Consider the following 12,530-nt stretch of genomic DNA (forward strand, 5'->3'; position numbering starts at 1 on the left):
TATATATATATATGCCAGAGAGATAGCTCAGTGGTCCAAGCACCTGCCTGGGACACACAAAGACCCAGATTCAATCCCCAGTACCACATTCCATGTCAGCCTTCCAGTGAGCCAGCCACCGAAACCAGTGTGGTGGTGCATGCCATAATCCCAGCACTGGGGAGGCTGAGACAGGAGGATCACTATGAGTCTGAGCTGTGTGGTTAGAATGGGGGGAAAAAAAGTCCCATTATTATAGTGGTGGCAGAACAGTTCTCATGTGTGTCCCTCAGTGGCCAAATTGTAGTTTCGGTGTAGCCCAGGAAAGAGCCAGCTCACATACTGAGACTCATATATAATCAACCCCCAAAATATTGAATCCCCACTATGTGTTCTAACCCTCATTCACTGTAATGAAGTGAATTATAGTGGTAAAGACTGGGCTGAGGAGCACTGATTTAGCCCAAGATGTCCTCTAGAAATTTTGGTTTTTAAGAAACATATTGTTAGTGTAAGTTTTTGTTTTTTCTGGTAGAGAAGACCTGCTGCTTTGCCTTAGAAACAGCAGTGGAGAAAGCAAGTTGGTTTTTTGAAAGGGAATAAATACATTTATTTTTCTCTGGGGAATAATCAATCATGGTTTCCATTGGGGAAACACAGTTTTGAAAAATGTAGGTCACATTGTCTTTGAAAGCACAATAGAATATCAAAGGCTGTGATATCCCCAAGTGACCAGTGTGCACCCAGGCCTATCTCTAACAGACGCGAGTCTCCTACGCAGCAGGGTCAGTTCTGAGCTGTGCAGAACCCAACCTCAGACATGGCCTTCTGTGCTCTAGGTGGAGCCAGAGCTGCCCTTGTTGCTGCGGTGGTTTGTGATTTTGAAATCTGTCTTTGCTTGCAGGAGCTGCTAAGCCGCACGTCTCTCGAGACCCAGAAGCTTGACCTGATGACTGAAGTGTCTGAGCTGAAGCTCAAGCTAGTTGGTATGGAGAAGGAGCAGAGAGAGCAAGAAGAAAAGCAGAAAAAGGCAGAGGTGAGTGTGACGCTCCTCCGCATGCAGGAGCGCGGAGAGGACCTGTGCTGTCCTGAGCTCAGGCCTGGGAGCCATCCTGATGAGGCCTCGGGCCGTCGGGTAACCCCAGGCCTGGCAGCTCCTGAGGGCAGAAGTCTGGGTGCGCTACAAACACGAAGATCGGTTAGCATCGGGTTATTGGATTTAGCTGTGGCTGCACATTGCAGCAGTGCCCAAACCACTCAGTGTTGGCCTAAGGCTTTCTCCTTCCTCAAACTGCTGACAGGGATGAAAAGGGAAGCGGGAGTGAGGAAAGCTTCTGACGAAACGTGGAGCACACAAGATGACTTCTGTACGAACCAAGGTGATAGATGACCTTCTGCTGTGATAAAGACACATTTCCTATAGGCCACTGTCACTCTGCCAAGGAGCTGAGCTTTTTTTAAACATATATGTCACTGACTCAGATGGAATCCTTGAATTATGTGTTTCTTTACTCTTGATATGCCTTATAGATGAGCCCATATGTATATCTTTTCTAAAAGAATTTGTGTGTGTGTGTGTGTGTGTGTGTGTGTGTGTGTGTGTGTTACTGGGGATTAGAACACAAGGCCTTTGCACTGAGCTACATCCCCTTGGTATTTATTTTTTATTTTGACAAGGGTCTCAGTAAATCATTAAGTTGCCCAGGCTTGGCTTAAGCTTTTGATCCTCCCGCCTCAGCCTCTCAGATTGCTGAGATTATAGGCATGTACATGCTACCATACAATACCCAGCTTTGTTTTTTGGTGCTCCAAAATTATTGGCTATGGCATACCAGTTTCTTTTTGGGATAAACATTTAGAGAATTGTAAGTTTCATTCTATTGGCTAGTATCTTGTTGAGGAATTTTGCCTCTTTGTTTATTGAAGAGATTGGCCTATAGTTCTCTTGTTTAGTTGGGTCTTTCTCCAGTTTGGTGATGAGAGTGAAAGTGGCTCCCATAATTGAATTTCAGAGCACTCCATCTATTTCAGTTTCTTTGAACAGCTTGAGGAATATTGATGAAATGATATCCTTAAGGTTTTTGAGAAATTCATCAGGTACTGAGCTTTTTTAAGTTGGTAGCTTCTTTCTTTATTTTTCTAATGTATTTAGTACAGGGTCTCATTACACATATTGGACTTGTACTGATCTTCCTGTTTTCAGCCTCCCAAGCGCTGAGATTACAGGCGCACACCACCACACCCAGTCTCAGTCACTGTCTCAGCGCACCCCAGGGGCAGGGCCAGCATGGCATGCCGGGGGTCAAACCTCAGTCCCTGTGTGGTGCTTTAGTCCTCTGAGCTATCTGGCTGGCCTGGTAGCTTCTTTATTACTGAGTCAATTTCATTGCTTGTGATGGGTTGTTAAGTACATTTCTGTCTTGTGGGTTAGTTTTGGTAGTTTGTTTATATCTAGGAATCTCAGTTTCTTCAAAATTCACTACTTTGTTGTAATATACTTTTTCAAAGTAGTTACTGTCTTTTGGATTCTCACATTGTCTGTTGTGATTTCAACTTCATCATTTCTTTTTTTCGAATTAAGTTTCCCAGTACCATTTAGAAATGCATAATGATCACATTCATCACAGAGAACTTGTACCTATACATGATATAACTGGGTCCCTTTTTTCTTTCCTGTTCCCCTTCCTTTAATCTCTCTTCTCCTCATTTACAAAACTCTTATCCATTTTATCTTTATTTACTCATTGTTTTCTTTTCCCTTCTTTCCTTCCTCCCCTCTTTCCTTTTGAACAATTTCTTACTTCACAATATCTATTCTGCATGTTGATTCTTATTTACACTTTCAGTTTCTCAAACCAGAGAGGCAAGGCAATATTTCCACGTGAGTATCCAATTAATTTCACTGAAGAGGATGGTGTCAGGGTGCACCCACTTAGCCAGAAGTGTCTCGTTTATCCTTGTTCCTTGAGTAGTTCTCCATTATATATATATTTTTAAAAAACACATCTTTGTAATCCATTCATTTGTTGATGGCCATTTGGGTTGTTTTCAAGATTTAGCTATTACAAATTGTGCTGCTATAAACATGGATGTGCACATAGCACTGTGGTCTGATGCTTTCAGGTCTCTTGAAAAGCTACCGAGAAGAGGAATGGCAGAATCCAATGGGATTGTGTTCCTAGTTTATTGCGGAATCTCACACTCATTTCCACAGTGGTTGTACAAGTCTGTACTCACATCAGCAGTGGAGAAAGTTCCTTTTTCTCCAGTCTAAGGTGCAGAGATTCAATTCAAAGCCATGTAAAAAAGAAAAGGGAGGCGATAGAGTTAGGCTACACAACTTGGTAACAAAGTTTAAAAGTGCAAGGTTGAAGAAGTGCCTTCTAACTAGATCAAGCTGATCTCGCGGCATCACTAGTGGTTGGTCTTATGGCCCTTGGTTCTGCTTTTCCCTCATCTTCAGGGGGACTCTCCTACCTGGAGACTGGCCAGCCATTGGTAGGTCTGGACCGGTGTCCTGGCAGCGCCTGCAGAGATCATCTTTTTCAAAGTTCCAGCAGGAGCGCCAGGATTGCATCTCATGGGCCAAACTCGCGTTGGCTGCCTGCATCTGCGCTGGCCACTTCTGTGGGGCTCTTAGGTGGGGTGTGAGAGAGCCAGTGCGTCAGGGCAAAGATGTGGGGCACAGAGGCAGGGAAACTCGTTCCCTGTGTAGGAAAGTCAGGAAGCAAGGTGAGCTTTTTTGATTGAATTTTTTTTAGGTAGGTGTTTATTTGTTTGTTTGTTTTTGGTGCCAGGGACTGAACTGAGGACTGAACCCTGGGCTTCCAGCTTACTAGGCAAGCATTCTACCACTGAGTCAAACCCTCAGCCCCGAGCTCCCACTTCTGGAATCTGTCCTACAGCAAGCATTGGACTATTTTTTCTTTTTCTCCCGAAGGACTGTTTTGCCATCTGGGGCTTTTTGCTGTTATTTTCGCTCAGGTTATTCATGCATGAGGCCCCACCAAGATTCTGGCCTCTGTCCTACCAGCTCGCAGCCCTTCCCAGTTGCTAGTGCAAATATTAGGTTTCCATGTGGAAGAATTTTGTGGGCTGTTCAAACCTGTGATAAACAGTGAGCAGCCACATGACCTGAAAATCCATTCCTCATTCCTGTAATTGAACATACTCTTCGCTGGCATGCTCAGAACCTCTCTGCTCCTATAGCTATCTGGAGCACCCGGCCTTAAGCTGCGAGTGCCGCTTAAGCCACACTCTTGTCACGTGATGGAAATGTTTATTTTGAGTCAGCTATTTTGCTAGCTCAGGTCACAGGGGTGGTAGCTGTGTGTATAAGAGAATGCTGCTTCCCTTCCTGTATTGCTTCTGGTTTTTTTTTTCCAGTGAATGTAGTTAGTGGAAGGGCCGATTGCTTGTGGTTTGGAAAAAGCAGGACCTTTTTTCCCCCTCTAATCAGACCTGAAATAAACTTCTTCAGTGTATCTCAGGCTTTATCCTCCAGTGCTATTTCCTGCTTCAGTGCAACGAGGCTGCTGTTAAGAAGGGCACTGCAGACTGCTCACCTGCTCTGGTCTGATCACACCGTGAGCCCATGTCCTGCTGCCTGTCGTGAGCTGTGGAAATGATTGCTGGTGTCATCCTGTAAGACCCGAGAGCTTGAAAGTACAGGTTCTTGATGGCCAGCACTCATCAGAAGAGGGCTGGTACTTGCCCACATGAGATGTTGGCCAATAAGGGGCCTTTGGTTTGTCTTCTCTCACCAACCTTTTGCAGGAGTTCTGGATCATTTCATGGTACCGAAGACTGACTCAATGAGATTTACTCCCCAAAAATTAGTACTGCAGAAAAGTAATTGACAGGGAAAGTACCTACTAGAATTAGGATGATAAGATGTGAAAGAGAGATCCAGAGACGAGGAAGAAGGCCTTTGTGGTAGCCAGATCAAGGACATGCTGATGAGAAGGATCTCAGAGATCTCACAAAGTGTCTGCCTTCCCAATGGACTAGAGGTGTAGGGAGTCTTCAACTCAATCCCACTGTGGGCCCAGATGGATTCTGAGACAGTTGTCAGAACAGCCTTTTAGGGGAGCAGGGAGCCAGAATGTGTTAGGAAATGGAATTGGCCCGATTGGTGAAGGATTTACGTGATTAGGCAGAGAGCTCAGCAGACTCTCGGATTGATTTCCTGGCAGAACAGGGAACGTCTCACAACCCAGGGGGTGGTGCTGCGCCACTTCTTTCTCCCTGTGGTCTGGACTTTGAAAGGGAGGGATTCTGATGTCTGTGCTTGAGCTACCAGAACAATTGGTTTGGGAACAGAATGAGGAGGGCTGGGGACATTGTATTTGCTCAGAGATGAGCTGACCTGACCTGATGAGGAGAGTTTTATTATTTTTGTTCTTATTTTATTAATTTACTTTTTAAAATTAGTATATGCAGTATATTCCTACAATTCAAAAATCAAGAATTCAAAAGGATCAAGGGGATAAGAACCAAGAGGTATTTTAGGAAAAGCGCTAATCCCCTTCCAAACCAACAACTGAGGTGAAACAGCAATTAGCCAGGACAACAAACCAGGCCCTATAATAACTTGGTGTACAAGGGAGTTTAACAGGGAGGGAAAGAGATATTTATTTATTTATTTATTTATTTATTTATTTTGTATTTAGTACAGGATCTTCAGGGTCTCACTATGTAGATTGGATTTGTAGTGATCCTCCTGTTTTCAGTCTCCCAAGCACCGGGATTACAGGCACGCACCACCACGCCCAGTCTCAATCGCCTTCTCACTGCCAGGGCACGCCGGGGATCGAATCCCAGCTACAGAGCTCTGCCTAAGCAGGCACTTTAGTCTGCTGAGCTATCTGGCCAGCCCCTGAAAGAGATATTTAGAAGACAGATCCTACAGGCAGCTTTTCTACTAAAGATTCATAGGTCTACAGTGACAGAGTTAGGACAACTTCTGGGTCAGGCTGAACAGTCCCATGTTGGGTGCTAAAATCTGTTACTGCTTAGTGTGCGTCTTTCAGTAGACATGGAAATTAAAACTGAGTACAAATTTATATGGAAAGAAAACCTTAATTGGTGAGTAAAAGGGAAGATAGGAAATGACTCCAACTTAAGCAGCTGGAGGGTATAGCCTCTGTTATAGGGCTATATAGTGAAAGTACTATACTTGTGTTCCAGCTAGTAGTCAGTTTGTTTTATATCTCCACATGATTTTAGACCTTTCTTTTTTAAATATAGCAGTCTTGGAGTTCGTTTCATACCAAGTACAGGAAACAACAACAAAACCATCCTCATTCATATTTATGTCTGCATATTTTCCACTATGTCCTAGTATACTTAACTAATTCTCTTTTGATGAATTTTCAAGTTATTTTCAATGTTTTGCTCTTACACATAGGGCTGTAGTGACTTGTCTTATGTATGAGGTTCTGAAAGTGGAGCTGATAGATCACAGGTGCATGCACTTGAAATTTTGGCATTTTTAAATTGCACTCTATAGACAGTAGAGGTTATATACCCAGGTTATACAACAGTGTTGTATTTAAGAGTGCCAGGACAACATTACACTGGGCATGAACGAAGGAGAAAACCAAGAACGCAGGATAATTGTGAACAAGTTTAACAGGTAAGAATGGGTGGACTGTGATAAGACTATGATTATGGGAGGTGCCCAGGAGTTTCACCTAGAAAAGAACCCTAAAAAAGAACTTTGATGATTGGCAAAGCAGGATTAATAAACAAAGTTAGCAGAGAATACAACACAAAACAGCCTCACCAATTGCAGCTTCAAAAATGTCATCTAGTTTTCATAATGTATAACAAAGAATGGAACAGTGTCAACCCATGGGAGGAAAACAGACAGGGTAAGAGAAGCTGAATGGAAATGAGTTACATACCAGAAAACACAACATGTGGTTAGGAAGAACGAAGGGAGAGGGGCCCAGGAGTGTTGGGTGTACCACACTGAGCTGGGGGAGGAAAATGTAGGCACTGCTGCTGCGCTGAGCAAGAGAGGAAAGAGACAGCAAGGGAAGGAGTGGAACAGTGAGCATTTGACTAACTCCTCTAAAAATCTCCAGCTGAATGCTGAAGTATTAGAAAGCTTGCTTGTCTATTTTTTTCACTTGCTTTTAGTCTACTTAGAGGGTAGAAGACAAAACTGGGCAAACCACTATAGCTCCACTTTTGAAGCAAAGGGAGAAAACTGGTTTATGAAATAGAAGTGGTAAGTGTTTTGAGAGTAAGTAGCCCTTCCTACTTGGAGTTCATGAAATCGAGGAGGAGAAAAGTACACGTAGGCAGAGGTGCCCTTTGGAAGTGTAGAAATAAAGAGGCCGGCGAGCTCTAGAAGAGAAGACAGCTCAATAATATGCAGCTGCTGAGAAAGAATATAGCTCACAAATAATGCCGATAATAAGGAAGGGCTTCATAGGACCCCGAGAGAAACCGGGTTCCAAAGGGACTTGTACAAAAGATAGAAAGGATGTTTACTAAGAATAAATAAACGTGCACCTGCATAACTCATGTTGAAAGGGAAAACCCCAAACAAAGCATAATGCTATAGACAATAGGAGGCCTTTTGTAAAGTTTGTTCTTAATAAGATCAAAGAAAGGATGGACTTGATTATTCCAGTACATCTGAAAAGTGAAACAAGTTAGGGCAGCCGTCCAAACACTGCAAGAATTTTAAGAAATCAGGGGCCGGGGAGATGGCTCAGTAGAATAAGTGCTTGCCTGGCAAGCATAAGGGTCTGAGTTCAATCCCCAGTTCCAGAAAAAAAAAAAAAAAAAAAAAATTAAGAAATCAGAAAACCAAGTGAGTTGCTAGATATCTGGAAACAAGCCATCCGCTCCTTGATTTTCAAAATTGCAAAAAGTGTTACGTGGGTTCTCTAAAACCTGGTCTGCTGCACCTGAGATGAACTTGATGGTTTTCAAGAAGCTAGAAGACAAGGTCCTGTCCACTAGGAGTTCATTGTATCAACTGCTTCATTGTTTGGCTACAGCGTGTCTTACAGCAGTAGACAGGTAGCATGCTTCCGTGAGGTGTTGCCAGAAGACTGCTCGGGATAGACTTCAGGATGAGATGGGGAAATACTGTGGAGTGCTGAAACAGGCCTAGGGATACCTCAATAAGTTTAGGCTCATGTGTACGTGTGGTGCATGCTAGATAGTCTACCTGCCCGTGGCTGTCGATGTTTGGTGTACGGAAGGGGGAGTTGACATGGGTATCCTGGACACATTATGATGAGGGGCTATGTCTGTCTGTGTGACTCTGTAATATCTGTCTCTGTTGTCACTTCTGTGTAAAGAGTTGTTCTGGGTGCTGAACAGTGTCAGCATGCAAGGATGGCCATTTAGTATGTCCCAAAAGAGTTACCAAGGGTTTGTACAAACTCCAAGACAGGCCCATGCAGGGGATAGGCCTTGAGAAGTGCGGTGTCTTTTGGTTCCTTTGCAGAATGAGGCCAGCCATAGGCAGTGCCTGGGCTCTCCTCTCCTGTTGCTTATCCTCAGCCAACTTCCTTTCTTCCTTCCTCCTTTCCTCCTTCCCAGGGAGCTCTGCGCCTGCCTCCTGACTGACCTGAATGATTTTCTCTCCTTTCTCTTCCTTCCCACAGTCAGTTCTGAATGTGATCAGTGAGCTGCAGGAACAGATGTGTAGGCTGCAGCTGGACATCCACAGGCAGATTCAGGAGCGCCTGATGCTCAGTAGGGACCCCCCGGATGAGGTGGCAGCCAGTGACAGTGCAGCCAAGCCCCAGCTTTGCAGACAGGACTGTGCCCCTTGGGAAGGGTCACCTGTAGGAACCACACTTGAGTATATCAGAGCATGCGTGTGTGGGGAAGCTCACTGGTGGGGGGCTGGGATTTCTCCTAACTGGAATAGAGTGTGGTGGCTTAGCATGGATTTGGCATAACCTTGAGGCAGAGCTGGGCTTCACTGGGTCCTCTGAGGGTGTGGGCTGAGCTCTGGGACCTTGCCTAAGCAGGACCTAAGCAGGTGAGCCCAACCTACTGCCAGGTGGTGCCACTCATCTTCCTTAGGGCTGGGGGTGAGGGGTGTCATGAGGAGGCCTCACTCTAGCATTGAGGGCTCTGTGCATAGGAGGCCTCAGGACTTGCTTCCTAGGCATATGATGCAGATACTTACTTCCCCTACTGGGCTGGGGAGTAGATGAAGCTTCATTCCATTTAATTTTTTTTTTTAAGGAAAAGAAAGTATCATAAAAAAATAATCTTTTCAAGTTAGGTTTATAAAGTTTACCCCAGTGAGAAAATCGAGCTCAAGTTTCCATTTACTGCCAACAGTAAAGTCATCATCAGATTTCCCCCATATCTGGGCCATATGCCACCCCAGTCACAGGATTCTGGAGCTCCCAGTCTGTGTCCCCATCATGTCCCCCCAAATGCTTGGGGTGCAGTGGCCTACCCTTTCTGATTCTAGGCCTGTTGCTGTCTTAGGACAAACTTAGTAGCCTGGCTGAGATGTAGCAGAACAGAGCCCCCAAGTGCTGTGTGTCGTAGCCCTTCAGACAGAGCCAGCCATGTTCCTAGAAAATGATTCTCAATCTGTGCAAGTAAAACTAGGTGACCAAGACCATGGAGAACAGTGATGCAGATCGTAGATGATGCAATGACCTCAGCTTTGAAAATTTATTTTTAAAATAAGCCTCAACAAATGCACACCTCAGGTAGAAGATTATCTTAATAAATTACCCTACAAAATTGCAGTGCAAGCAATGGCAATTTAAGATGGATTGGCTCAGAATGTCAAGAATTGCAGGCCAGTTAAATGGTGATTTGAATTTCAAGTATTTGTTCATCGACAAATAATATATACCTACTATGTGCTAGCAACTGCTGACTCATTAGAAGCCAGCAAGTACCTCAAGGGGATTACAGTATAGGAAGTAAATGAGCCTTTAACAATGATACAAATAAATATTTGGTTGCAGACTATGAAGGGGACAATTGGAGTACAACAAGAGAGTCAGCGGAAGGACCTAATACAGAGCGGAAGTCAGGGTACCTGTGCACAGGGAGACCTACATGAGGAGCAGGCGCTAACTTGGGAGGTGGACTCAGAAAAGGGAATAATATTTGGGAAGACTGAGTAGGAACTGAAAGCTATCCCATGTGACTACAACTTCACTGGGAAGAAGTGATGTGGGAGGTAGGCAGGGATAAGTCTGACTGATTCAGTTATATGTCAGAGTTTATGAGCTTTGCAAAGCAGAGGAACACCATGATAAGAACTGCATTTTCTTTGTGCTGTTTACCTGTCAGTTTCCATGCATGTAGGAGGGGCAAGCAGCAGAGGCAGTGTTCAGGGACCAGCCTGGCCGGCTACCAGCTCCCATTGCCAGGCCAGTCATGGTGCTGGAGTGGGGGAGAAATGGAGTGTTCCAGCTATTTTCTTGGAGGTAGAATTGATAAGGTTTGGAAAGTAATTATGTAAGCAAGGGAAGGAGAAAAAAGACACATCGAGGATGGTCCCCGGGTTTCTGGAACAGAACACTGGATAGCTGGATATTCCATTTAGTGAGGCAGAGGGGACCAGGGCAGGAGGTAGAGATGCAGAGTTCCATTTGGGACATTCACAGCCTTCACATGTCTGGGTAGCGTCCACAGGGAGGTGCTGAGTAAGAGGTTTGTTGTATTGGTTTGCACTTCAGAAAGCCTATGGGAATAATGACCTTCATGCCAATTCTTCTGCTAGGAGTGAGGCAGCAGGGCCAGAGTTCCATGAAAGGACATTTTTTTACTCAAGATGACAGGGCTTAGTGATATTTTCTTAGTGGGTAGCTTAAAAGCAGAGGCCCTAGAGTCAGAAGATATGAGCTGGAATTCCCGCTCTGCCTCTTACTAGCTATATAAATACAAGCAAGTTGTTTGAAGATCCTTCCCACTCAGCAACCTTTAGGCCTCCTTCTTATTCAAACAGCCAATTCAGAACTTCTTATATTCTCATCTAAAACCCTGTACAGTAGAGCTCCATCTTTACTTTCCAGTGCCATCGCATCTTCCTCTATGTGCAACGCCCTCTTGCGCTCCAGCTCAGCAGGTCATCTCCCTTCTGGCCCTTAGCTGTGCTCTCCCTGCATGCGTCTGTCACCCTTCTTTCTCTAACCCAATCCTCCAACCTGGGGTGCCCACACTGACACCTAGCACTGATTCCGCTGAGGGTTTCATGTCTGTCCCACTGGCTGTCACTTCTTGTGTGAAGCCTTCCAAGGTAACCAAGTGCCCCTTCAGCATGGAGAGATCTTCCTAGTTAGCCCGCTTCCCACTGGCTTGTCAGCACCTAAAGGGAAGAGTGGTCTCTTTTCTGCATCTCTATCCCCAACCCCACCCCCAGCCTTATCTGTGTGTTTCCCTGCATGCTATGGGCATACCCCACAGAGGAAACAGACATCGGAGAAAGACACAGGCAGGACAGATTGTCAGAAGGACATTTTCTCTCTCATGTGCCTGGAACTTCTATTGTTTTTAAATGTCCACCTGCTTTTCATGAAGCACAGACCACACTTAAAGATCAAAGTTGCCGCATGGAGCCTGCTGTGGTTGCTGCTGCCCCTGGCATTTCTGCATGAGTGTAACCAGGTGCGGAGACCCAGAGCAAGTCCTTTAATCACCGCCACTTTGTCTTCCTCTTCCTTCCAGGAGTTACTGCAAGAGCTCAAGCACCTCAAAATCAAAGTGGAAGAGCTTGAAAATGAACGGAATCAGTACGAGTGGAAGCTGAAGGCCACTAAGGTAAGGGTGGTCGTGATGCTTGCGGGGGAGCACCATGGAGGCTCTGGGCATGGATTCAAGCTTGATTTCCAGCAGCCTGTGTTTTAAAATGCAAATCAACACCACTTTGTTGAATTCCAGCTCCACCACCCACTAACTGCACAAATACAAGCAAGTTGTTGAAACATCCCATAAACACATAGCAGTGTCCAGATTGTGTGACAGACAGATTGAATCTAGGAAAGCTCGTTGTGCAGAGCCTGGAAGAATGAGCTCTCCTTCCTCTCTCTGCCTCCAATAGCACGTACCCGAGGTCTAGGCAGCGAGAGAGTGAGTGAGCCAGTGAGCCCACGAGTGACGCCCCGAGCGCCGAGTCCTGCAGAATCATATTGGGTGGTACTTTGCAGTTAGATGGGAATGCAACCCTAGAATGATATACAGTTTCAATTATTTTTTTCAATCAAATCATATTTCTTTTAAACTCAGGAGTTTGCAGTATAAAGGACACCAAAGAATATAATCTTCTGTGAAATAAATTTCTTCCTTCACTTTATTTTTTTCCTAGTTGAAATGTAGATAATAAAACTAGTAGAATGAACTCAGCCCATGAATTTATTTTTTGTCCTGCATATTGTATTTCAAAATGTCAAATTAGCTGTCATTTAAACATCGGGAAATTTCACATGAAAATACGGTCAGGCTACTTTAGTTTGTGAAGGACTCTGTTGTAAACAGCAATCTATTTCAAATAAGCAGGAGAGAACAAAAGCTCCTAACACAGAGAAATGATTAATGCTTGA

The 12,530-nt window shown here is 44.7% G+C and overlaps 1 protein-coding gene across 22 annotated transcripts in view; it reads left to right on the forward strand.

Annotated features, from left to right (window-relative positions):
- The window catches only part of Ppfibp2 (PPFIA binding protein 2), a 148,678-nt gene that overhangs the window by 99,106 nt on the left and 37,042 nt on the right, over positions 1–12,530 (forward strand). For 13 of the 22 annotated variants that reach the window (XM_023708141.1, XM_023708140.1, XM_023708138.1 and 10 more), the window contains 3 exons: positions 884–1,015; positions 8,613–8,795; positions 11,659–11,751. In XM_023708141.1, the coding sequence (XP_023563909.1) occupies positions 884–1,015; positions 8,613–8,795; positions 11,659–11,751 (408 nt within the window). The remainder of the gene's footprint in view (positions 1–883; positions 1,016–8,612; positions 8,796–11,658; positions 11,752–12,530) is intronic. The other 9 variants (XM_004647863.3, XM_023708146.1, XM_004647864.2 and 6 more) reach the window with 1 other exon arrangement.

This window comes from Octodon degus, unplaced genomic scaffold (assembly GCF_000260255.1).
Source record: "Octodon degus isolate 3935 unplaced genomic scaffold, OctDeg1.0 scaffold00334, whole genome shotgun sequence".
In the NCBI taxonomy this organism is placed as follows: domain Eukaryota; kingdom Metazoa; phylum Chordata; class Mammalia; order Rodentia; family Octodontidae; genus Octodon; species Octodon degus.